Genomic DNA, 26,260 nt, shown 5'->3' with positions numbered 1-26,260 from the left:
TCTTTATTTATATCTCCCCTCTATCACACAGCCACATGTTTCCCCACTGATTATATTTAGTACATAAAGTTCATCACTATTCCTAGACTTTTTTTTTCTTTTGCATAAGATGTACATTTTCTGATAAACAGGAAAATATGAATTGGGAGACATGAAGGAGCATCCTGGTGCCGTTTGAGGCCACTGATGTTATTTTTATGATTTGATTAAAACAATGAATTGTTCCAATTATAATTTTTCTATAAAACAAGCAGAAATAAAAAAATTAAAAAAGAATAGACGAGGCTGAATGGGGTGTTGAACTTTTATTTTTATTGAGAGCAAAAAGAAAAAGTTCACATTTCTAATCGAAACACCTTTTTTTTAACTAAGCTCGACATTACAAAGCAGACTGGAAAAGAAAGATCTAAACTACAGAATTATCCAGATCCAGCTTTACAAATCCTGTTTCTCAGCTCAGCGGCAGCTTAATTTTTTTAATTTAAATTAATTTGCTGCCACGTGAACCACAATGAGATTTTAAAACTGGAAATTAAATGTTTCTTCAAGGTCCAGCGTCAAAGTTGAAATTACGCAAATAATAATAAAGAATTTAAAAAAAAAAAAAAGCATGACACTGACCACAAACTACACACACGAACACACACAAACATGTTGCCGTTCACAGACTGGATGAATACTACTGGGTTTTCTTATCAGTGAGTCGCAGCAAGGTCACGAACCAGAGGTAAGGTCAGACAGGTGTCAAAGGTCGGGGTCAGAGGTCGGGGAGATGGTCTTGATGTCGGTCGGTCGGTCAGGTCAGGTGTCACATTGTGTCATGACAACAGTCGCCTAGGGAACAAGAAGCTGCAGTGTTATTCACAGGAAGAGAAACAAACGGTCAGCAGACACTTTGATTGACATCTCGTCAGATTTAAGAGGTACTTTGATTACAAACAGTTATACAGTGAACAGGAGCGATGCTTTGTTTGCAAAATAAGGTTATTTTCACCAGGACGTAGACGTCCTAAAATCTAACAGTCTGTAATAGAAGCAGAAGAAAGACTCTGATTTTCCTTGTTTCTATTTTTTTTTTTTTTTTTACATTTCATATCTTTTCTTTGATGTTCGTTAAAAAACTGGTTTTGCTACTCGGTCGGTCAGCACATCTGCCTCGAGTATAACACACACTGGTGTTGCATTAAAGACGCGTAAATACACGTGTAGACCGAATACGTCTACAGCGTATAGAAAAAAACAAACAAATTATTGTTGTTATTATTATTACTTTCCCTGCAGCAGAAAAAAACAAACCGGGTTACTTACCGCTCGTTCCTGTCGGCGCCGTCCTAGTAGGTGCGAGGCCGTTTGTGGGATTCCTCTCTGGGAGGATCGGCCAGCATCACCTTCATCTTCACGCCGTTCACGATGCGGCCGTGGAGCGCCGCCATGGCGTCGTCGGCGCACTGAAAACAGACGCACGGGAAGAAGAGGGGGATTTATTTTGGTACAAAACAAATAAAGCAGAGCAATAATGAAACGACACACAATACAAACACTGACAGTAAATAGGAACGAGACGGCAACCGCCGGGATGAATGTTGTTGATCCAGTTAAGGACGAGGACATTGGAAAGAAATAAGTGCGGACACGTCGACGTGCCCATAAAATCCTCTTTGCTTTGGAAGAAACTAAATAAATCATCAACCAGCTCACCTGTTTCTCCGCGTACTTCATGTATCCAACTTTCCTTCCTGGAACCAGATGGACCTCGATCAGGGAACCGTAGCGACTGCAGACGAGCAGAGAGAGAGAACTTTTAAGTTTGTAAGCGCCGCGACATCATTTTTTTTCCTTGGGACAACGTGATACGATCGAGTTCAAATTTACGAGTCGGCGGATTGAAACGTTTACCAGAAAACGTCCTCCAACACGTCCGGGGGCAGCGGGGAGGGGCTGAACACCACAAACAGGCGCTCCTTGGGTTTGCTGTCGGGCGGAGCGAGCTTCTTCATAGGGGGAAGGTTGACGTCCGTCTGGACGCGGGACATCGGGGAGACGGGAGCGAAGCTCTGGGTGTGGACGCAAACACAAACAGGATGAAGGCTACAGCAGGAGAACGCCTACATCTTTATATATATATAAATAAATAAAAATTAAAAAAGAGTAAAATCTCAGAGAACACGGCTAACAAGGAGGGCGATCGGATGCCAGTTTTTTCACAAACTCACCGGAGGTTTCATCACCTGGTTTGAGGACGGTCCGTTCCACGCCGCAGACATCATCTGGGTGGCGACGAACTGCATCGCCATCCGACCTACGGGACTGCAAACGCACAGGCTGCTTCAAAATCACCGTCTTCTCATTTTGTGTCCCTAAATAACCTTTTTTTTTCCCAAACATTATTTGACTAACCCAATCAGGGACCTCAGACGGGTACAAGTCAGAGACACGTTCTGGACTCGAACCTCCGTCACTGAAGCTTTAATTGGTTTGTTTGAAAGACGGGGTTACCGGTACAGAGTCAAATTATCAAACTCCCCGACTTTCACTAATACGCTGAAATTCCATGACCTGTAATGAGCACTCGCTCACATATTTGATCACGTTCTACAAACTTTACATTTTGCTTTTCTTTCATCTAATTTTTTTTTTTTTTTTTTTTTAGCCAAAGTTCTTGGACTCTACATTTTTCTGGCATGTACAAAGCAGGTACAAGAAAAGACCTCATCTCTCCTGAAGCACTCAGGCAACACGTGAAACAATGTGATGAAAATATATTTTCATAAATGGCAAATAGAGTTTACATCCACTCATGAATATTTAACAACGAATAAAACGTGGCCGAGAGGATGTGCGAAGGTCACGTTTAATTATCAGTGGCATTTTGCTCCTTTTTATTTTTTTTTAATTAATGGGATATATTAACTTAAAAGGGCATTCGGTCTCCAAATGTTCATTAACTTTTGACCCTTCTGCAGGCACAAAGTAAACTGCATGCTGTGTGTGTGTGTGTGTGTGTGTGTGTGTGTGTGTGTGTGTGTGTGTGTGTGTGTGTGTGTGTGTGTACCTGTTGCGATCGTCTCCGTCGTCCACGAAATTGATCACCAGCCTGTTGCCGGGCGGATACTCGAAGCCATTCAGCTTCTCCTTGGCGTAAACCGCCGACCCGAGATTACTGTAGCGAATCATAGCGTGACCTGGAGGCACACGACACATCACAGTGGATGTTAACGCACCTCGTCACACCCGATGAAGCCTCATTATCTAGTGGCTCCACCTTAAATGAAGTGTTGTATTTTGTCTGTATTCCAAAATAATATTTTCCAAAAGACTCTTTCAGGTCAAGTCAGAAAACTAAATATCTGCAACTAGATTATTTTAAAATAGCAGCTTTCTACAAATTCTCCGATCAGCGACATCCTGAAACCGGACAGTTTACTCCGAAGCAACCAGATGAGACGTGTATCATCTGCATAACAACGCCGCCCTCTCTCTTTCTGTATTTCCTGTTTTAATTGCCTGCTTTTCAGGCTTCTACGGTATTCCAGAGTGTGGCTTTGTTGTCCGAGCGCTCTACCTTTGCTCATCCCGTAGGCGTCCCTCTGCAGCTCGCAGTACTCCATGCCGGGAATGATGTCGAACAGGGCGAAGATCTGCTCCTGCGTGAGCGCCGCCCTGGTGGACATCATCAGGCAGCGGGTCATGTCCCCGGAGCGGTAGTCCATGGGCGGGTAGTTCCCGGGGTCGCCTGGACAGGCTGGAAAGAACACACCTCCGTCAGCGAGAGGACGGCGACGACGACCACAGATGTATTACTACCCCCACCCCCCACCCCCGTAGAACAAGATGCTGGTTTTAATCTTCAGTTTAACTCTTCTTCTACTGAAGTGCTTGGAGGAGGACGTGCGTAACCGACTGCGTACCCATGGGGAAGGCGTACTGGTTCATGGAGTCGCTATTGCTGCCGCCGCCGCCACCGCCGCCGCCGCCGCCGCCACCGTAATCATTTCTGGACCCGCCTCCTCCGCCACCTCCACCCCCGCTGCTGTAGTCCTCCGTGGGCACGGCTTTGGAGCGCGGCTCCGCCAGGATGGCCCTGTAGGCTAGAAAACAAGTGGAGACGACAGTGAGAAGCCGTCGTGGATGTAAACACAAGACGTATTTTCTATTTTTTTTTGATACACTATAAGTGTGAAGATATTTGAGCGTCTTACTCTTGTCGCAGTTCTCTATTGCGTGCGCTGCTTGGGAGGGTTTGTAGTATCTCACGTAGCCCAGTCCTTTACTTTCCCCCGTAAACTTATTCTTGATGATCACGCAATACTCGATGTCTCCGTATTCCTGAAAGAGGTAAAAAATGTGAAATTTAGACGATTATGTTGGCTATAAAAAGGTCTTCTACTTTCTCTGGGAGGCGTTGTGGACAGATGGTTTCACGTATTTCTGAAGTCCTTACTATTTAGTTTTTGTTTTTATACACTCCTTTAAATGTTGGCGTCACTCGAATGAGCCGGTGGAGGCTGGAAGATCCAGTTTTACTTGCTGTACATCTGCAAGCTGGTACAACATTTCAAGCTCTTTTTGTTTTAAATTGACTTTGTCTCAAATCTTAGTAGCTTAATATGTTCTTACGGTTTTCTTCTTTTACTAATGTGACGTTCTATAATTTTTAATACGGAGAGGTGGAGGAGGGGGAGGTGGGGGCGAGACAGGCAAGCATTTAGATGTAAAGGTTAAAAATATACGTGATAAAGCAGGTACTTTGAATGTGTCTTTGAGGTCCTCCTCAGAGAAGGTTTTGGGAATCATGACGAAGATCCTGGTCAGCTCCTCATCCTCAACGTCTCGGTGTCTCGCTGAGGATCGTGACTGGGCGATAAACACCTTCACAAACAAACAGAAGAACATCATTTAACTACAACCACAAAAAAAAACAATATTTTCACAGTGATTTCACAAAAAAAAAAAGCTTTTTTTGATCAATAATCATCAGTAATGAAGATATATTTCATATTAAAAACAGCTGATAAGTCCAGCGGAGGACATTACTTGACTGGAAAGCAGCCTTTAAAATGGGAGGACAACATTAATGTCAAATCACCATGTTCAAAAAAAAAAATCTAAAAATAACTTCTCATATTACTAAAATCTTTTTATAGACAGAAATTACTTTCCAACTATTTTGATAAGCGATTCTGAAATTTAAAAAAGGAACAAATCCAGCACGTGAGAATTTTCTAGACCTCCATGATAACATTTTTATTAAAAGTATTAATCGGGTTTTTTTTATATAAATGTTTTAATCAGTTTTTATCGTTTTTATCGCCCCCCGGCCCCTCCCCCTCCCCCCGGCCCCGCCCCCCTCCTTGTGTAGCACGTTAGCAAGCTGTTAGCCACACGCACCTCGTGATTAAGACGGTTTAAACCGAATTTCACAACATTATTACCGTCAGCAGGCTGGATTTAAAACGGTCAACTAACGTTACCGAGCCGTTAACGTTCACCTTGATGGGTTTATTCCCCTCCATCAGCACTTTGCCGTGCATTTCCTCCATGGCCAGGCAGGCCTGCGAGGACTTGGCGAACTTCACGTAGGCGATGCCTTTGGACTCCTTTGTCTGCTTGTCTTTGACGAGCCAAACCCCCTGGATGTCCCCGAACCCCACGAAACTCTCCCGGAGCTCATCTTCGGTGATGGACCGGCTCGTGACCACGAAGAGCCGGCTGTTGGGGGGGTCGTCGAGGTTTTCGATCCCTTGTTTGGACGGGTACTCCTCCATCTTTTTGGCGCCTCCCGGACAGAATGGAGCCTCGGAAAGTCTTTGTCGGTGCCGCCTTCAAATGCGACTCGGAATATTCTGTTGCGACTCGGAAAGCTGGCAATCGCTGATCGAAAGCACTCTCGGGTATGCGTTTGTTACAGCAAGCCTTACGTGTTTGGAGGCGTATTGATGATATAAGGTGTAATAAATAAATAACGATCGTGTAAAATCGTGCATCTGTCGTGAGATTAAACCTAAAGAAATGTGCCGCAGACAGGCTTCTTTTTACGTTAATACGGTTAATTCCCATATTCATGAAGGTATCCGTGAGGCTGATTTGTGGCACACCGCCGCCTACTGGGCGGGAGGTGGAACTGAACTCCTGGACGTTACAAAAGGATGCTGCAGAGAACCATCTCATTTTAAATAGCGTGAATAATAGACCTTTTCTTTTTTTCTAATTATTTGTATTTATCCTATAATATTTCACCCCAGTATTTAAACAGTAGGTTGACAAAGCCTATTGCATAGTATATTATAGACGGTAAATATAAAAAAAAAAACACATAAAGGTCATTTAACGGATGTTTGTATCAACGATAATATATATTATGAATAGACAAAATAAAATAAAAATATTTTTTAAGAAGATTGATCAGTTAAAAAAACACTATATGTGTGAAATTTTCATTTTAATGCATCTCCTTATATGGCTGCTCCGAGCAGGTGCCATTCGCTCCACAATGGGAGCTGGGGAATGTGACGCATACCAAAACTCACCTTCGCTTCCTTCGTCTTTTCTATCGGACTAACAACAAATTGGCAGCAGTACGAGTTAATATCTTTAATAAGACTGATTTAAAAGTATATGTTTAAACTGTTTGGTTTTTTTTTGTCTCACAAACCAAACGGTTTCAACATCATATGTGCGCTGTGAACTCGGACGAGAGGACGTTCCCCTTTTTTTGTGAGAAATGAGACGCGGCCGAATTGAAAGGCCCGCGCGCGTGAGAACCGAGTAGGCGATCTCCCGGCACGTGAAAGGACGATGACGTCACAAGCCGGTGCCTCTAAAGTGAAGTGACCTTCTTTGCGACCGCCAGAGAACCGTCTCGTCGGCTCCAGAGAAGCAGCTGCTCCGGAGGGATTTTAACCCGATTTATCTGAATCGAAAGGTAACGACTCGTGCTTCTTATTGAGCCGGTGTATCAGAGAGACACCGAGGCGGTGAATTTATCACTCTTAAGTGATGCTGACACGGATCAGAGGCGGTTGGAGGAAGATGAGGAGAACAACCGGAACGTTTCACCAACATGGTGAAACGTTCCGGTTGTTCTCCTCACGTGAGATTAAATAACGTCGCCGGTATTCAACATTATTATTATTATTATTATTATTATTGTTTGTTTGTTTTCTGGGTTGATTTTCTTATTGGAAATGTTTATATTTTAGCCCACAAGTGTTTTCGGTGGGTTGAGACGCCGACATTGAAGCATCCTTGACCGCCGGGTTCGGTGACACATCTCCGGCTAATCTTACGAGCCAACGCTGTCGGCTCTAAACCGCAGTCATCAAACGGTTGTGAACGCCGCATTCAGGGCGCTGCTTTCGGTTCGTGGTGGTGGAGGAGGTGGTGGTGGTGGAGGTGGTGGTGGAGGAGCTTGTATGCCCTTGGATGCTCCCGTGAGAAGGATGCCAGTCGGCCGGTGAGCCCGCCATGTTGGAGGGCTGTTCCAACGCGGGCTGTCCGCCCCGCGGTCACAAGTCTGAAGAACCGTTAGACGTTAAATAACGTCTTTACAGACACGTTACCAACTCCGCATTTAAAATACAACAATAATGGTGGTGTTTTTTTGGTTTGAAATGCGGCTTCTGTATTTGGATATCACCTGACTTTGAGTCCGGGGGAGGGGGGGGTAGGGAGGGAGGGGGGCATCACGGTGGCACAGCCGAGCAAAGCGGTGGTGTTGCATTTAAATGCTTCCCCGGTGACGTCAAGCACTTTAATTTAAACCACGAAAAACGGGACTAATTAACAGCAGGACTCTGGTTTGGACGTATTTTACTAAATAATGATAATAATGAGACAACTCTCTGCTCGGATATAAAAGGTGTGACACGTGTCAGTGTCACTCATTAACATAAGTAGATTATTGTGGACGACGTGTCCTCGCGCTACTAAAACAATTAACCTCGTTCACTTCCTAAATTAAGTCTTTTTTTGTTTGTTTTTCTTCTTCTTCTGTGGACTAACCCGAGCCGAAGCAGGCCAGGCTAACTTGTAGCCTGATTTAAACCCCCCCCCCCCCCCCCCCCCCCCCCCCCCGGGTTTCCCTGATTAAACCCCCCCCCCAGCACGGTGCCAAAGACACACCAGTTGTCTCCTTAAACGACCTTCACAACATGGCGCCGTCAGATGATCCCAGCCATAACTTGTGTTGTATAACTACAAGATGGGACCCTTTTTTTAATTTAATCTTTTATTCAAGGATCTAAATTCACACGTGTATCTTTTTTATTTATTGAGTATTAACTGTTAATATAGATGGATATATTTATTTTTTCATGTCTGCATCTTTTCCTCTCCCCATCCTCCTGACTCCCCCCTCCTCCCCTCCTCTCCCCCCCAGGCTGATTATGGGAGACATCGCCAAGGGAAAGAAGGCGTTCGTCCAGAAGTGTGCTCAGTGCCACACGGTCGAGGACGGCGGCAAGCACAAGGTGGGGCCCAACCTCTGGGGTCTGTTCGGACGCAAGACCGGCCAGGCGGAGGGCTACTCCTACACGGACGCCAACAAGAGTAAAGGTCAGTTCGCCGGTCGTTGGAGATGTTTGCCTGAAGATGGCGAAATCAAAGTTTTGGGGTTTTTTTCCTGTTTCAGTAATGGTGCATAACATGAGGAACATCTGGGTTTGAATGAAGCTAGTTTCAAGCAGGAGATCTCTTACAACTGTTTGTTTATGTTGTTATTTTATGATGATTTTTTTTTTTTTTTAAAGATAAACTGATATTTTTCCCTTTAAAAAAGAGAAGGGACATTAAATTCAAAAGTAGCTTCTTTTAGTTTTTTGTTTTGTTTTGTTTTTTTCACCTCCGACCACCTTCTCTCCGCAGGCATCGTGTGGAGCGAGAGCACCCTGATGGAGTACCTGGAGAACCCCAAGAAGTACATTCCTGGAACCAAAATGATCTTCGCCGGCATCAAGAAGAAGGGCGAGCGCCAGGACCTCATCGCATACCTGAAATCGGCAACATCATGAACAACAACAACAAAAATCACAAACATCAGAATATTTAAATGTCATTTTATTGTTTATTTTGCATCTGATATGTTTAAAAAAAAAAAAAAAAAAAAAAAAAGATTGAATGTTTTGTATATTTGGTCATTTGTGCAGAAGTTTAATTTTATGTTGTCCGGTTGGAGAAGTGCAATCGACCAAACATAAAACACTTTTTTTTTCTTTTTTTTTCCTCTGAATCTGTAATAGCAAAAAAAAATACTAATCGCACAATTTAAAACTGTTCGGCGCAGACAGGTTCGTCCGACCTGTCATTCATTCTGTTTTCCATGACAACACGTGTCCGGTACTACTTACTGGTACTGCTAACGCCATCCAAAAAAACAAAAAAAACAATTAATATCTACGTCAGAGTGATACGGTGAGTGAAATCTGGGCGGTTTTTGGGTGGTTAACTGGTGCTCTCTCTCTTCTCGACACGAGTACTTACTTCCTGTCGTGTTCTGATAATCCCGAAGCAGCCCTCCTGTTTTTAGATTAAACCTCGCTAAATGTTGACCCGCTGTTATCTGCCTCATTACAGCTGAGAATTGTGGGGCGTCGGGTATATTTTACGGCCGAGATGCAGCGGTGGAATCGGCTGCTGTATTCTTTAAGTGAAGGCTGTGGAGCGGCGCCGCCCGGAGTGAAGGAAGACGTTGTTATTTACCTGGTTTCACAGGCCTGAGAGACTCGATTTTAACTTATTTTACTGTAATCTGTGTGTTTCTTTGTAAACCGGGCTGCTTGCTGTGGCGTACGATTGTTGGACAGGATGGTTAAAAGGATCAAATAAAACAAAGACGTCCAGAAAACATACAAAATGACTGCTGGTTTCTCTTTTTGAACTCTTTCTGATAAATGCAGATGTTCACATTTTAAGATATTTGCAGAGGGAACAAAGTAAAAATACTTTCTTTGACAAAACAGCTGACATCATAAAACAAGGAAAAGTTAACGTTTTATTGTGGATGTTTCAGTGTGGCGAGGTGAAACCGATTCCTCTCGATGACAAAGTTCACATTAAATCTGGACTACAACCTGTAAAAGTTCAGTTTCTTGTGTAATCGTTGCCACGGTGATTTAGCTGCTTCAAAGCTGAGCTGGACTGAAGTCCCAGTATGACATCCACATGGTATGCGTGTTATATAACCTTCCTCTGCTCATGAAGTCTTTCTAGGAAGTTAGTCAGCTGAGGACGACCCGCCACGCCTCCTCCCTCCCTCCTCCTCCTCCTCCTCCCTCCTCCTCCTCCCCCGTCAGGTGCAGAGGGTTTAATGTTTGTCCTGCGAGGCTGTAAACTCGTTTCCTTCTAATAATATTCAGGTTATCTAATCGAGAAAGGCCTTAATTATTGTTTTGATTTCCTTTTATTGATTATCAATTGACTTTCCCTTTGTAGTGTCTGATATTATATCTTTATCTTATCTTTTTTTTTTATAATGTGAACTTGAAGACATGACTCAGGAGGATTTAGTGACACCTGGTGGTCAGTGTCGATGCTACACGACAAGATGCCTTTTTTTTTGTAACTGACACTTTTGTAACCTAAAACCAGGTTCAGTTGGGGGTTCAGTTTGTGTTTTATCGTGTTATTTATAGAGAACTGGCAGCTGTAAACAGAACATATCAAAACAGCAAACACATGACCTGAATACAGGGTGACGGATGACAAACAGGTGTGTGTGTTCAAGTGTGTGACGGAGCTGCCAAGCAGGATCACACAGCTGATCCGGAGACCTCAGTGGACGTCTGAGGACACGAGAGGACCTTGTTGTCACCAGACAGGTTTGTATGAGTCATAACACACACACATACACCTTAAACCTTAAAACAAGGTCTTAGAGGTCAAACTTTCAGTCAAGAAGTTTTTGTTTCCCACTGAAATCTAATCTGATCTTGTTCTGTTTTAGGCTTTCTTTCTTTCTATTGTTTATCTTTTTCAATATGGTCTTTTATTTTTTTTCTATTATCCTGTCTTAATGTCTTTTTATGTGCTGAATATTTACAGAACTTTGAAGGGACAGAAATTGCCTCACGAAAAGCAGAAATGTCCTCACTGTGATGGTTTAATTAAAACAGGCACACACACAGTTGTCCTTCCATCACCTTAGAGGACGTTACACTGACTTACATTGACTTCCTGGAGACTTAACACTCACCATAACTATTATACGACACTTAACCCAAGTCTTCACCATGAACTTTAAGGATTTATATTGTTTGAAACTTGATTTTTCTCCCGCAAAGCAAAACTAATCCCCACAATGTGACCTTGTAAACATATTAATGTCCCGACAAAGCTGTTAATTCTTGCTAAACAAAAGTAATTCCATGTCATGCGTCATAATAAATGTTTCTACAAAAGGTAAAAACATGTGAACTTAAAGAACAATATGAAAGTGTATCTAAGTATTTGATTAAAGAACCTTAATTCATGTTTAAGGTTAAATATACATCCTATTGAGATTCCTCTAAACCCACAAAATTAATATAATATAAACTGAAGTGCTGCAGTTTTATATTTGACCGCAAGAGGGCAGTGCTGTCATCAGAACTGTTGAGTTTTGACCATCAACTACATAAACAATGTTTTCTATTAAATTTTTCAGTCATTCCAGCACAGATAAGATTTCATTACCACTTTATAATTGTTTTAAATCCTTTATTTAAATGTTATAGTAGCTTACACCATCACAAACGAATATTTTTTGATATCTCTTTTAATCACGTTTTCCTGTTTCCGTTGCTATATTCCCAGTTTAAATTTAAGCTTTGCCGTATTTCAGGTCAAAGATTTGATTTTAACCTTTTTATTTAGATTTAACATTGAAATATTCTGCTAGCGAAGTCAAATCATTATTTGTCTACAATTTTCTTTGGCTTTTTATATTTCACATACAGCAAAAATGATTATTTTCATGTAATATTTCATTTATTACAGCTGCCAAATATTTTTTAAAAAAAGCTCTGGCTGCTGGTTATGAATCATTTCCATTCACTATATGGATAGTTTTAACAGGAACTAATAAAACGGTGGAAAGAGTTGCAGAGTCCTTGTGGTGTAAAACACGGCATCCACGGACGGAGGAAGAGGGGAAGAAAACAGAGACCCCTTCAAGTGCTGCAGTTCCCAAACATTCCTGATATATTCAAATGACCTCACTGGGAATTCTCCCATCAGCCACTGCCCCAAACTGGACATTGGCCATGGGAACCAGGCACGATTTTTTAATCTGAAATCCCAGACTGCGCCTTCCGTATATACCCAGCATTCTTCAGCTCTTATTGTCCTGCTGTCTGCCCGTCTGTTCAGTCTTGTTAGTTTAAATACCGATTAAACAAACAGGTGTAAACTTTCCAGACGACATCCTCCAGAAGGACAAAGAGTCCAAAAAGTTACCGCATGAGCACAAACACAGCTGCATTTTGGACTTTTATAAACAGCATTTTAGACACAAACTCCAACAGGTTCCTCTGCAATTCTTTTATGAACATTTACAGCATTCACATTAATCAAGTGGAATAATAAATATTAAACTTTTTTTTATTTTATTTTATTGTGGTAATCACGTAATAATACTTGGAAAAAGAGTAATACTTGGAAAAAGAGTAATTCCTGGTAACACACGATCAGTATATGTTCATAGATCAAATTCCCATAATGCAGTGCAGAACAAACTCACCAGTAGTCATCCAAGCTACTACAGTTTAGGACTTACATGAGGAAGAAGAGTCAAAGTGGTTAAAAACCAACGCCGGTGCAAAGATACAAGCAGCATTTAGTGAAACAGCTGGACGAACATTTTCCGTATCAAACAGGCACTTCTGTGTAGTTACGACTCAAACAAGCACAAAACAGGTTGGACTCTCTGATGTGGAGTAAAAAAATTATAAAACAGAACATTTTCACAAAATCACTCCCGGTTAAGTTCCAGTGCAAAAATGATATACGAGTCAACGCTGTTTGACAAAATCCAGCCGGTAAATCTGTGATTTTAGTTTTCAGCCCACAGGTGAAACTTTGCTTGACTGAGGCATCGAAATGTTTTACAGTGGCTCAGATCTCAAGATTAGCAGCTTCTACAAGTACGGAACGACTAATATAAAGCTCTTTTAACATCTTAATTATTCCCCAAAAAAGATGCTGAAGATAACCTAAAGAGGTTGTATTGAATTGAGATGACGGCCAGTCAGAACTACCTCCACAATATCTGGATTTTAAGATCATTTAAAATTCCATTGCAGCCGGTGGTCTGAACGTTTCTGGAAAAAATATCCTTTTATAAAATCTATCAGTGACATAAAACTTCATATTTTTTAAGATGTATAGACCTCCAAAAATCTTTCATGTAAAATCACATTAGCAACCATTTTTATAGCGTTCTGCCTTTAGATGATATGAAAGATAATTGTTAAAACAAATGTACGTTGTTCCGTATTTCGGTTTCTAAAAACAAATCTGAACGCCTCGACACTGTCAGTTGCCCCGCAGTCGTCCTTTGATGTGCCTGTTAGGTCACAGATGCACTTTATTACTGTCGGGACGATTACGAATGCTTTATGATTTGGCCGTGATGACCGATTGGATCAAGTTGGACCGAATCCTTTTTTTTTTTTTTTTGTCTTTTAAGTCAGCTGGTGACGACAGTCTGCAGATGAAAGTGTGATAATGGAACGACTGTGATCTCGAGTCTTCAGATCTCGTCACCGCAGCTGTACTCATTCATACTTTTTACCTCGTTTGACATTTGCGACGTTCATGTACGTCAAGAATGAGATTGAAGATTGCCTCCGTGCGGTCCGGGCCGCCCACATCTTCCCCTCCAGGAAGATCACGTCAACTCTGTGCCTTTGTCCTCCTTTTTTTTTTTTTTTTTTTTTTTTTTCATAAATGTCACCCCGTATAAAAACACTGAAACCGTCCAAGTTTGTTCCGTTTACAAAAACAAAAAAGTCACAACCCTGACGACCCTGCAGGATTTTGAGGCGCCAGTGTACGAACACAACTCCAAACATTTGTGCCCGGCGGTTCCACCTGTTGTCCGGCGCTGTTTCCCAGACTTAAAGTTTATTCTCCTTCCTGACCGTCGAAGACTAAACAGTTTGTTCTGGCTGGTGGAAAACCGTCTTCGTGGGTTTATCCGGTCTTTGTCGGTTTCGGCCGGTGCCAAGAGGGTCAAAAAGTTCGAAGGCCGTTTCTGTTGCTCACGAACAGATGTGACGTCGCGCATTTGTGATTTCACCGTGGACGTAAAAACTTGATCATAAAAGACATAAAATTTTGTGTCAAACTTTTGGAAATTATGAACAGAGACCCGTGAAACGCTTCCAAAAGTCCACGGCGACGAAGCGGCGAGCCGAGCGAGATGTTTCTTAGTGGCGTTCACGTTTCAAGAGGGGGCGGAGCTTCACCGTCCGAGACCGAAGGAGAAGACGCGTCAGCTCAGGAGACTGCAGGTGTTTTGTTTCTTCACATCGCCGGGAGTTGTGCACCAAAGAGTCCGTCCCCCCGGAGTCAGACTGTCAACACCGAGTTCCACTGGGACCTTCTGAGTGGAAAACATTCGCTGTCAATCACCTGAACTGTGGCGCCACGGCAACGGGGTTCTCCAACAACAACCGAATCGTAGCTCCCCGCCACCTTCGCTCAACGCGACTTCTTTCTGTTCCCTAAAAAGTTTTAAACAAAATGTGACCGGGTGTTTGAGACGGAAACACAGCGAATACGTCTGCAGATATAGTTTCACATCAATGCAGGAAAAACAGAGGCAGACAGACAGCTGGTGATCATGCTGAAGGCAAAGTCTCTGATTCCTGCAGCGGTTTTAGATGAGAAGTGTGTGTGTGTGTGTGTGTGTGTGTGTGTGTGTGTGTGTGTGTGTGTGTGTGTGTGTGTGTGTGTGTGTGTGTGTGTAGTTTAGTCCGTCCGTCTCGGGTTTGTTTCTAAACTGAGAGGTCGTCCGTCCTCGTCCGGGTGCTCGTCCCGCTGATTTTGCTGAATCTCCGCTTGTCCTTCTGCATCAGCACATCTGGGCCGCCATTTTGGGTCTGAGGGCAGCCGACGTCCCTGCTCTCCGGGCCGTAGCCGCCGGTGTCCGTCGTCAGGTATCCGCCATCTTGGATCTGACCGCCACTTGTCTTCTGCCAGCCGGGCGAGTAGCAGCTTATCTGGAGGAAGTTGACCTCGTCCACTGCGGCGGCCATTTTGTGCTTCTCGGTGGCCATGTTCTCTGAGTTTTGCTGGTGGGCCAGCCGGTGGTTGGGGAAAGGGGGCGGGAGGAAGTGGGAGGAGCCAGAGACGCACTGGCTGAAGTCTGGAGGCGGGGTCGAGGGTAGGGGAGGAGACAGGGAGCGCTGTCGGCTCAGATCGGCATCAGCAGCAGGGACGGCCTTTGCAGAGAACAATTTCCTGCAGAAAAAAAAAAAAAAGTAGTTTCTGAATCTATTTTAAAGTATTTAAAGTAGTTGAATTTGGATATTTCAAACCCCCGTCCGTCACACCTGCAACAGTGTCTCCACGCCAGGTGCTGCAGTTCGAGCACGCTGAGCACCAGAGAGATGCCCGACACCGCCAGCATGAACACTATGAAGACGTTTTTCTCCGTCGGTCTGGAGACGTAACAGTTGACCGGATGTGGACACGGCCAGGCCTGAACGACGAGACGGTCAGAGGGAGAGACGGTGACTACGTGCATGAATATTACGTTTTACTGCAGAGATTGAAATGTAAATAATTAGTGTTTTTACCTTGCAGACATACAGAGAATGGAGGAAAATTCCATACAGGAAGTACTGGAGACTCAGAAACACGACCTGGACGGAGGGACGGTTGAGTTTTAAAAGTATTTTCATCAGCTACTTCATCCCGATACTGAAAGCTTAACTTACTGATTTTGTCATATTGCTCTTTCATTCATTTATTCCTGCTCGGTGGCATTAATTTTCTTTTCTATCGTAGATCTAATTAATGCAACACCGACTCTGACTTTTAGCTCTATTTTTGGTCTCCACCATCTCCTCGAGCTTCGGCCGCTAATTTGTTCACTTTTTTTGAAGCGTGGATTTATCATCTTGTCTGCTGAAAACAGCTCGAACGGAGCGCTGAGGCTGAAACCCTGCAGAACATGTGCCATGAAACCAAAACAAGCACCGAGGTGGTGTGAGTAACGTTTACCTCCATGACGCTGCGTATCAGTATACTCAGTACGTAGGTCTGCAGCAGCGCTCCTCTCAGACGAATCCGACCTGATGATGAACCTTCGTTTTTCTCCTCCTTCCTCCCGTGTGTCTCTCCTCCTCCTCCTCCTGCTCCTCCTCCTCCTCCTCCTCCTCCTCCTCCCGGGTCCTCCTCTCTCCCTCCGCCGTCCCCTCCTTCCTCCTCCTCCCGGCTCCTCCTCTTCTCCTCACTGCGGACGATGTGCATGGCGTGACCCACGTAGATGAGACTGGGCGTGGACACGAACACGATTTGGAGCACCTGAGGAAGTCGACAGACGGATTCACAATCAGAAACAGGTCGGTCAGACTCCGAATTAAAGGAATAATGCAAAACATTTTGCATGAAATCAGCCGAAGATGTAGAACGTGTGTTCATTTTAATTGACTTGCATCAAAATGGTCAGTAAATATGTATAATTTGTCGTTCTCAGATTGAAGTAAAACCACCAGAACGGCCCTTTAAGTCAACTTTAGGATCTAAAGCTTTAAAATGAATTCTTTAATTTCTCTTCATTTAATCTCTTCAATTTCATTGTCAGTAGCAGGTTTAACTTCTGTTTTATTTTTTTTATTTTTTTTTTCACATGCTGTGACCTTTTTGTTGTGACATTTTATTTACCCAGTATCGTATGTGTGCTATCGGGAAAGCTCGGTCGTAGCAGACGTTCTCGCAACCCGGCTGTTCGGTGTCACAGTTGAAATCTTCCTGTTCGTCTCCCCACGTCGACTCGGCCGCCGTCCCGATCACCAGGATACGGAAGATGAACAGGATGGTCAGCCACACCTGTGGAGTAAAAAACAAACAACAACAAAATAAGGGATACAAAACCCTCTAAATCTGTGTCCAAACAATATTAATCTTTTTATTTTTTAGAGGGACTTTTAGATTTAAAAATGGGTGTAAATTTGACGGAATTGCCCTTTAATTCAGTTCAATAATGAATTACAGATTTCAGACTAAATTGTTATTGATTTTTACATTTTATATACAAACCTATGAAAATGACTAATGTTTGATTATTTCAAGACTTTTCTCAGCAGTTTTATGGAAACACTTGAATTTAAATAAACTTCATGTCTTGCTTATTATTAGCGGACCGGAGACACAAACCGTGAGTCAGGACACAGAAACTAAACAGGATGATTTGGAAATACGTTAAATGGTCTATTCTGAGTGTGTGTATATTTTTGTCCATCATGTGCAGATGACGTCTGACTGATGCCGCGCTGCCTGGCATTGCAATGTGTGTGAAGTGTGTGTGTGTGTGTGTGTGTGTGTGTGTGTGTGTGTGTTTGTGCGTCGTACTTTGCCAATGGAGGTCGAGTGCTCCTGCACTTCCTCCAGGAAGTTTCCCAGAAGGCTCCAGTCTGCCATGTCCGACTACAGGTCAGGACTCACGATGATCTCTCAGCAGTCACAGGATTCACCTGAGTAACAGAGAGGTCACGCGGTACGTTCAGGTACGTCCCATAAACTCATTTATTTTTGATTTATTTTAACAAAGTTGTTCATGTGTGTATGAGGTGATAACGTCCAGAAGACTTTAAGTCGAGTTTGAAGTCCGGCTAAAGCAGGCTGAAGAAAATAAGTGTATCTCTTTTTTTGCACTACAGACCTGTCAATCAAACAGACACACCCCCAAAAACAGGTCTTCTTGAATCTTCTTTTCTAATGAATGAGGGATTATTTTCAGATGGACCTCCAGAAAACTAATAAGAAGGAGTGACTTTAGCTAACAACACCGAGATAACTGATGGACACATTTTATTCACTTTGGATTTGATGAGAGAAGTTGAATGGGAGTCTATGGAGCCGGAGGCTTTTTGGAGCCGACCTCTAGTGGCACTCGCTGGTATTGCAGCTGAAGACACTTCTGGATCGGAACCATTTTTCAGACCCCAGAAGCTAAACGTCTGTACGGTAGTAAAGCCTCGAACTCGAAGCTTCAGAGCAGCATTTCACGAACCGACGGGCGACGTCACGGTTGGTTGCCGTTAAAAACAGCTTAACAGTTCGAGTCCTCAAGAAAGTGGCGTGGATTTATTTAAAGAAAGTCCAAGTGCAAGTGACCTGACCCAAAACACGTGGTTTTATTTTCCTACGTAAACGTAACCACCTGGTAAAAAGAAAAGACAAAAACTTACCAGTTTTATGGAAATTTGTAAAAGATTTCTGCCATTAAGAATACAGCGTACACTATTGTTGTTGGATAGCGTGTGTGTGTGTGTGTGTGTGTGTGCAAGCAATTGTGTGTGTTCTACTATCATCTTGACCCCGCTGACCCCCCCCCCCCCTCCTCTCCCCTCCCCTTCCCACCAGCCCCACCTCGGCCCTGACCCCATTAATAAAAATGTCTGTGCCCATGTCTTAGTTTAGCTTCACTCTGTGTTCCCACACTCCCCTCCCGTCTCTCCATTTAGTCCTCTGGGGAAGGAAAACTAGACGTCTACTGTAAACACACACACACACACACACACATGGCCGTCTTTCTCCTTCCTGTGTCACTTAATATGGGTACGCCTCTGCCTCTGTGAAATCCGTACCATATCAGAAGCGTGCAGCCTGATTATCGCCCCCTACAGGCTGCAGTGTTCAATTACATCTTACAGTATGAAACTCTTTGCGTTTGTCCTGAAGGAAATGCCTCCTCGTGAGTCAATGAAACGCAGATTGTTCACGTCATTTTGAGCATAAATCTGAAAGTGTGTTTTACTGTTTGTGACATAATTGGAAAAATTTGGTGGCATTTTTTAAAGCGTTGTGATACTTTCTGTCTCTGTGTACCCGTCTCTTGTTCTTGGCATACAACATAAACTTGCAGCATTTTTAAGATTATCTTGCCCAGATAATCCACCATCCAACTGCCCAGTGTTGCTTATTCATTGTTCATTGCTTCAATGTGTGTTTTTCTTCTTCCGTAGTTGAATTTCTAAGCTTTTCTGTGCAGAATAATGTTTGTTCAGAGTTTGACACTGGAAGTCTGTTTTCACATTCAGCTGCTGAAAGTTTGTCGGTGTTCAACGAAAAACTGATTTTAAGGGGCGGGCCTACGAGCAGGATTTGTGACATCACAAATAGTTTAGAAACAGATCTTCATTCAATATTCAATTTATACATGTGTGATATGGAAATTTGAGATTGACAGGAGAAGGAGTAGATGTCTTTATAAAGATTTTTATGGGATTATAAAAAAAAAATTGTGTATGGGGGAAAAACAGTATCAGACCCACATTATATTACATAGTATTTTATATATTAAAAGAATGTTTGGTGGGGATCTTTAATCCTAGCTGATGAAAATATACCTGTTTTTGCGATTTTTATTGAAACAATAATAACAATACTTCAAAGATTCTGTCATTATAGAGAATTTTCTCCTTTTCTGTAGGTTCCTGTTTATGTTTTAGATCCATATCCATTTTTAGATCATTAATTAATTATTGAATCCATCGTCTTTATATATATATATATATATATATATATTATTGTATTCATTTTTATTCTGCAAAATTGTTCAAATGATGTAGATTGTTGAGATAAGAAAGAAATGGACACAAAAAAAGAACAAAAAGGGTCAAGAAATAAAAGGTATTAGAAATATATTTTTGTTTGATTTAATGATTTAAGGTTATAAAAGTGATACGGCTGTTTTCAATTTGTTCTTTTAAGCCTTTTATTTATTTTTTTCATCAACTGAACAACCTACAATGGATTTTTTTTTACACAAAAACGTTGTTTATTTAAAAAAAAAAATGCATCTTACTCTTTCAAATTTGATACTAAATCTGTCTATAGATCGAATTATCTAAGTCGATCTCAATGAAACAATATAAATCACATGCAAATATCCAAGTGCCTAATAAAACCTATTTTTGGGGCGTACGGGAATCCGTGTGCACGTGTCACATTCTCGATCTGTCTGTAAACCCTTTTTATCCGTATTTGTTATTGTTAGATAACTTTGTATATTTAACTTTCTCATGGCAAAATTCAGTCTTTAAAGTCTTTTTCAGAGTCGGCATTGGACAAAAAAAAAAGTCTAATCTCAGATGAAAGATGAAGATATAATGAACTTAAAATTCTGCCTGTAGAGAAATAAGACAAAAACATTTTAAAAGAAGTCTGAGAACTTTTTAAAATCAGATCTCACAGGTTTGTTTTCTTTGCAACTTATTTATTAAATGCCCCTTGAAATGCCCATCCCTTCCTGTTTTTGTTAAACCCTTATAGGCTTGAACCAAATTGTGTGTGTGTGTGTGTGTGTGTGTGTGTGTGTGTGTGTGTGTGTGTGTGTGTGTGTGTGTGTTTCTGTCTTTCACAAGTGCTCCCTGTGTCATTAATAACAATATTACTTCCTTGTATAGACTTTCTCTTGACCTCAGCTTACATGTGTGTGTGTGTGTGTGTTCGTGTGTGTCCATTATCCAGCACCCAGTATTGTTCTGCATCCTGTCTTGATAACGGACACACACACACACACACACACACACACACACACACACACACACACACACACACACACACACACACGCACACGCACACACACACAAAGGACCTTAGTTTCCTTTGCTGATTTACAATAATAAATGATGAATCACAGACATCGCTCAGACCTGAGGATGTTTTCAATCCGATAACAAGATTTAATTTTAACTACACACTCCTGATATTCAGCAACTGAAAGTACTAATCATCATAAATCGAAAGCGGGAGGATTCATTTGGAGAGAAAAACAAGAAATATATCAAAATCTCAATAGTTTACTCAATTTTTTTAAAACTCTTTCAGATATTTTTCCCCACGATGAAAGACTCAACATGAATTTAAGAAATTGAAACCATAAGAATATGACAAAAAAATTATCTCTTTTCTTTTTTGCAGAAAAGTTGCACTTTTTAAGAAACAGTGACGCCTTTAAGATCTCTGTTGATGAAGCTGCTCTGGTTTTCTAGCAAATTATATTTGGTAATTAAAAAAAACAAAATGTTTTGCGGTTCTCTTAACAGAAAACTGTCAATCATTGAGGTCTTAAAAAAAAGGTTTTATTAGAAGCAGTTATTTTCTGATAACAATAAAGTTAATAAGAAAACACTGAAAAAGTGGAAAAAAAAACCCAAATTGAATTCAAATGTTTGTTCTTTTTTTTTTTTTTTTTACATTGAATATTTAAGAAAATATTTTGCAACTTTAGCTTCAAATTAAAACCAAACTGTTGGCAGTAATTTGCATTAAAAACATAAAGACTTTGCACTTTTTACCTGATTTACGCCGCTTGGATCTGTTCAGGTGACCTGATGATTCCTGCCTGAGATCAACTTTTCTTGATGCCTCTTTTCTTGCAGCTGTTGTTCGCGGCACCTTTTGAGCAAGGCACTTCAGAGGTGATGCTCAGGGACCTGCAGAAGCAGATGTTCTTCCCAGTTGTGTTAACTGTGTGTGACAGCGGGTCTCCAGCTGTGAGTGGCGTTTTGAAGTTGACAGAACTGTTTGTCGGGCGGACGGATGAAGACGGTGGACGGAGAGTCGGTCCAGATGCGGACAGATGTGAGCGGTTTGTGTCCAGAGATGTGAACTGAATGAAACGTGTGTGAGACTGTAGTTTATACCAGCCTCTCTCTCTCTCTCTCTCCCCCTCTCTCCCTCTAACCTCCCTCTCTCTCGCTCTCTCTCGCCCTCCTTCATCCACATCTCCAGAGGAAGTGGGCCTGGTGCCTCGCTGCCTGCTATTCAACTCCAACGTATGCGTGCATGTGTGTGTTTGTGGGTGTCTGGCATGTAAAGGAAGTCACATTATTGTATCGGGACACAATGGCTCGGACTCCCCAGTCCTGCATTCCTACGTCACCTCTTTCTTTCTCCGTATACGTCCGTCTGCGCCTCTCGAACCAAAGTAATAATCCGCAATCAACCGTTTTATACCTTTCAACCACAGCGAGTGGGCTTTAATGCACTAATAGTGAAACATCTCATCATTTAGTGTGCAAATTTTATCCCCAAAATATGTCTGAATAAACCTGTGTTTCATCAACCGCTTCATAGTTATGAACTCTCAGGATTTGATGATTACTTTTATGAAGGGATTCGTTCTTCCTCTGTGGCATTTTTTTTTTCTTTTACTGCTGCTGTTTATTTTGGGACTTTGTGGTGGAGTTGGATCTTTATCTGTAGCAACCAACAACATACCTTAAAATGTTGTTTATTCACACGGTCCACACCCGTGCTGACGTCAGTGTACTAAAAAAAATTATTTGAATCAAATAGCTTTTCTATTATCTTTAAATTTACTCAAAAATGTGGTGTCTGGTGAGACATTCCCTGTGTGCGCCAAGCTGGCTTAATTCCAGTTTAGCTCCGTGCTAACTTAAACTGGTGTAAAATAATTTGATCGTTTGGCCCCTTTCTGGAGCGAATGGATCAAATTCTGATCATAAAAACGAGTCATTTTGTGGAAGTTGTCGCCACTAAAAACAATTTAACCGCCATATCACCGGGACTGGAGTGGGCGGGGCCTGCGACAAACAACAGTGTTGGTGTCTATGGGTATATAAACAAAACAAGCAGCTCATTCAGAAATATGTCATTTTATTACAAATTCCTGCTTCTCTCTTTCATATCGCATCGCTTTATTTTTTTTATTCACCCTCTTTTAATATCATCTCAGCCAATCAGAGAGTTTTTTTTTTTTTTATCAAATTATATACACTAACACATAAAAACACGTTTATTCCCAGCAGCTGTGTTTCCGACTGCTTTCTAACTCCTGTGAGGACAATTCTTCAGTTTTTAATGTTTTTTTTTTTTCTCTGATTTCAGTTCATATTTGAATCTAAAACAGTTCAAATTGAAATTCAGTCCATGTACGTTTATTTGTTTACAAAATATATATATATATATATCTCCAGAGGTGCTAGTGCAAGTTTTTCGTAGTTCAGATCATCATCTGTGACATGTGACAGCGGTTTATGACCACCGGGTTCAATATTTTTGACAGAGTATTTCTTCTGCCTGAAGCCTTTGGTGGGTTTTTGCCTGTTTTATTTTTTCCTCCCTGCAGAACTTGTGATAGTGTCACCCTAGTTTCCTCCGGTGAGGGGGTAGGAGGGAGGGGATGGAGGGGGGGGGGGGGTCGTTTTCGAGCATGTCTTCCCAGTAATTCATGTGAGTCGGCGGTTACACCATGTGACTGCTAAAAAAACATGGACACTGCATAACCAGGAACCCAGTTTGAAGCTGGTGTCTCGTGTCGAAGAGGCTGAGCTGTGGTGAAGGTGTTCTGCAAAGTTCAGACTCAAACAGTGGCGTTGTTTTGAATTTATACATTGTGTGACGTGTAATTAGACGCGCCGGTCCTCCTCCGGCTGAGAGTCTGTTCAAACCAGGACTATAAAGCACTGAGACGATGAAGATTAATTAATTTTTCAGTTTAGAAAAAAGAAGTTTCCGGTTTGACCTTCTCATCAAAGCTGAACTTTTTTTGAAGCAGCACTTCATGACTCTTGACTAATCTGCTCACCGCAGGATTTAATGGGAAAAGGCTGCATCTTGTTCCAAAAAAGGCTTCAGGTCATGAAAGCTCTGACAAACTCAGAAAGCTTCACAGCGAAACTTTTTTTTTTACCCAATTCATCCTCCGTCTGGAGATTAAATTTTGGAAAAAAAAAACTTTGGACTTTTGGACTTGAAGTTTTTTTTATTAGTTTTTTCTTAATTTGAAACTCATCCGGAGTTCATTTGATTCCTGTTATCTGAAGAAACTCTTAGCTTCGGGATCATATAGAGTAATTTTGAACTGTTTTAAGCTGATTCATATATTTTAAGGAATGAAATTTATTGTTAAATGTTGAGTTCAGCTTTTGATTAATTTAAAATCTTCAATTCGCAAATTATAAAACATCCACTTTGGAGATAAATAAAGCTACATGGGATTATGAAGCCATCTCATCAACACACATCAATCAATCATTATTCTTCATAACAATGAAAATTACTATTTGAAATATAATATAGTATGTATGAAAATAAATGCCAATTAATGGTGTGTACTGGGTTCAGTTTTGTAGCATATTTTAATACAGGTGAATTTTAATTAAATATAGACACTTGTGTTCTGATACTGATGATAATATCTGTAATTTGATGGTATTGTTAGATTGTTATTTGTATTTTTTGCAGTGATTCATTCAATGTTTTTTCTAAAACCTTTCGGTCATTTATTAATCAAAACATCTGGACTTTCACTGCTTCAGCCTTCTAAGAATGTTTCAGTTGTTCATGCAAAATTAATTTAAACGTTGAAAAAGAAAAAAAAAAAGAGAAAAAAAAAAAGACATTAACTGATGACATTTCTTTTTATTTCTTTTGACATTGTTTGAAAAGCGGAATAAATTAGAAACTTTGTACAAGTGGACGTGTCAACAGGCATGTTTATGTTTGTTTTATTACGCTTAACCAATAATACCAATAATAAAACAGAGATTCAACGATGAAGGGCAGAGAGTGAAAGCAGACCTTCAGTTCCTGTCATCATCCTGCTCTCCTAAATGTGTGTGTGTGTGTGTGTGTGTGTGTGCATGTGTGTGTGTGTGTGTGTGTGTGTGTGTGTGTGTGAGTGTGTGTGCACGTGTGTGCGCGCGTGTTTGTGTGTGAAAGCATGTGAGTGTGTGCCTTTGCATGTATCACACCTCCGTTATCTTCTTACATTAAGCTTACGAGAAGCGAGATAACATACTTTCCATTAAAAGAGAACACACACACACATTAAAATGATGTGCACACACACACACACACACACACACACACACACACACACACACACACACTCTGGCTGACCTCCCCTGGACTATTTTTAGGAAGCGCTCCATCGGTGTTGCAGCGCACACCGGCCGGGTGGGTTTATCTGAACCTCAGCACCTCCTCTGACAAACAGCTGACAGAGAGAGGTACAGGAATACTTGAACCAAATGTAATCTCTAAAATCTCTCAAAAAAATAATTAAAATAAAGTAGCCTGCAGCCCTGTTGAAGAATTGTGGGTATTGTTTTTAAAATGACGAAGGTTGGATAACCGGCTACGTGAGCAACCACCTCATCGGCCCCGAAAAAGTCCAGAGTTCACTGTTTAATTCGATGTATTTTCATTAATAGATCAAAGTACAATATGAACTGAGACTGTAATCCGACTAACGAATAAGTGGATCCTCGTTGAGTGTTCATCCCAAATAGAAAATCAGAAAGTTGCATTAATTGCGACCTCTAGTGGTTGACGTGATAATGACGACGCGAAGGAAAACGACGTAGTGTAAAGAAGTGTAAACTCTGAATCAGGAGGTTGTTCGGAGGAAGTTGGATGTCCCCGTGTGAAACCAAACGTCGAGTTTGATTTGTTTGAAGTTACGTAGTAATTACGTAAATTGGTGGATATTTTCAGACGCACCAATAAGAGGTCTATGGAGCCTTTTTGGATCCCTGGTGGCAGTCAGTGGTATTGCACTCAAAGGCACTTCTGCATCGGCCTCATTTTTTTTTAAAGCCCGGAAGCTATGTCTACTTTTTTTTTTTAAACACTCTATGGTCATGATGATAACCATGTGTTTGTTATTGTTACCACGACAACGATGGTCCGGTATGCCTGCTGCTTGGGACTTTCATGTTTTTTGGGCTCCGTCTTGTTTATGAGGAGTTGTTTGTCCAGTCAGGATTCAGGATTCAGTCAGACTTCAGATTAGTTTAAAAAAGAAACCCCCTTTTTTTTTAGAGTATTGTTTTTCTTTTTATAATATAGAGGCCAATATTCCTGTGTCATGCTTAAATGTGTGTGTGTGTGTGTGTGTGTGTGTGTGTCAGAGAGCTGGGACGATTGACCAACTTGGCTGCTCTGCCCTCTGCTGGTCAGTTTATGGTACTCCAACAGAAAGTCACCAGGTTGAGATTTGTTGGGTTTTTAAACATGTAGACTGTATAAAAGTGTTTATAGCTTCCTTGGCTGAAAATGAGGCCAAAGCAGAAGCGCCCTA

At 41.6% G+C, this 26,260-nt stretch overlaps 3 protein-coding genes and 1 long non-coding RNA gene across 6 annotated transcripts; 2 read left to right on the top strand and 2 right to left on the bottom strand.

Moving 5' to 3' along the window:
• Positions 1 to 290: 290 nt before the first annotated feature.
• Positions 291 to 5,958, bottom strand: rbm45 (RNA binding motif protein 45). 2 transcript variants are annotated; one of them, XM_069144171.1, is made up of 11 exons: positions 5,490 to 5,958; positions 4,747 to 4,869; positions 4,200 to 4,326; positions 3,909 to 4,088; positions 3,563 to 3,742; positions 3,053 to 3,182; positions 2,229 to 2,307; positions 1,897 to 2,054; positions 1,699 to 1,774; positions 1,309 to 1,448; positions 291 to 834 (listed from the first exon to the last, which is right to left on the bottom strand). In XM_069144171.1, the coding sequence occupies exons 1-10, from the start codon at positions 5,763 to 5,765 to the stop codon at positions 1,332 to 1,334; spliced, it is 1,446 nt and encodes a 481-aa protein (XP_069000272.1). In that variant the 5' UTR covers positions 5,766 to 5,958; the 3' UTR covers positions 291 to 834; positions 1,309 to 1,331. The 2 variants fall into 2 exon arrangements, with proteins under 2 accessions (XP_069000272.1, XP_069000271.1); XM_069144170.1 differs by having other exon boundaries at positions 2,214 to 2,307; positions 5,490 to 5,954.
• Positions 5,959 to 6,812: 854 nt separating this feature from the next.
• cycsb (cytochrome c, somatic b) lies at positions 6,813 to 9,850 on the top strand. Its single transcript, XM_069144175.1, has 3 exons — positions 6,813 to 6,922; positions 8,378 to 8,553; positions 8,863 to 9,850. The coding sequence occupies exons 2-3, from the start codon at positions 8,385 to 8,387 to the stop codon at positions 9,006 to 9,008; spliced, it is 315 nt and encodes a 104-aa protein (XP_069000276.1). The 5' UTR covers positions 6,813 to 6,922; positions 8,378 to 8,384; the 3' UTR covers positions 9,009 to 9,850.
• A 5,026-nt stretch (positions 9,851 to 14,876) lies between these two features.
• LOC138195097 (gap junction alpha-5 protein-like) lies at positions 14,877 to 21,818 on the bottom strand. Its single transcript, XM_069144173.1, has 7 exons — positions 21,507 to 21,818; positions 17,554 to 17,675; positions 16,867 to 17,031; positions 16,204 to 16,506; positions 15,777 to 15,842; positions 15,531 to 15,679; positions 14,877 to 15,438 (listed from the first exon to the last, which is right to left on the bottom strand). Exons 2-7 carry the CDS (start codon positions 17,620 to 17,622, stop codon positions 14,973 to 14,975), a joined length of 1,218 nt encoding a protein of 405 aa, XP_069000274.1. The 5' UTR covers positions 17,623 to 17,675; positions 21,507 to 21,818; the 3' UTR covers positions 14,877 to 14,972.
• LOC138195099 (uncharacterized) lies at positions 15,434 to 17,137 on the top strand. 2 transcript variants are annotated; one of them, XR_011177987.1, is made up of 5 exons: positions 15,434 to 15,694; positions 15,784 to 15,871; positions 16,086 to 16,188; positions 16,469 to 16,544; positions 16,871 to 17,137. It is a non-coding gene; the product is annotated as an uncharacterized lncRNA (long non-coding RNA). The 2 variants fall into 2 exon arrangements; XR_011177988.1 differs by having other exon boundaries at positions 15,988 to 16,188.
• Positions 21,819 to 26,260: the final 4,442 nt, after the last annotated feature.

This window comes from Embiotoca jacksoni, unplaced genomic scaffold (genome assembly GCF_022577435.1).
Source record: "Embiotoca jacksoni isolate LCO1_2020_lvr unplaced genomic scaffold, fEmbJac1.0.p SCAF_12, whole genome shotgun sequence".
Lineage (NCBI taxonomy): Eukaryota > Metazoa > Chordata > Actinopteri > Embiotocidae > Embiotoca > Embiotoca jacksoni.
Note: the sequence above shows the minus strand (reverse complement) of the source record. Positions and strands in the feature narration are given on the sequence as shown.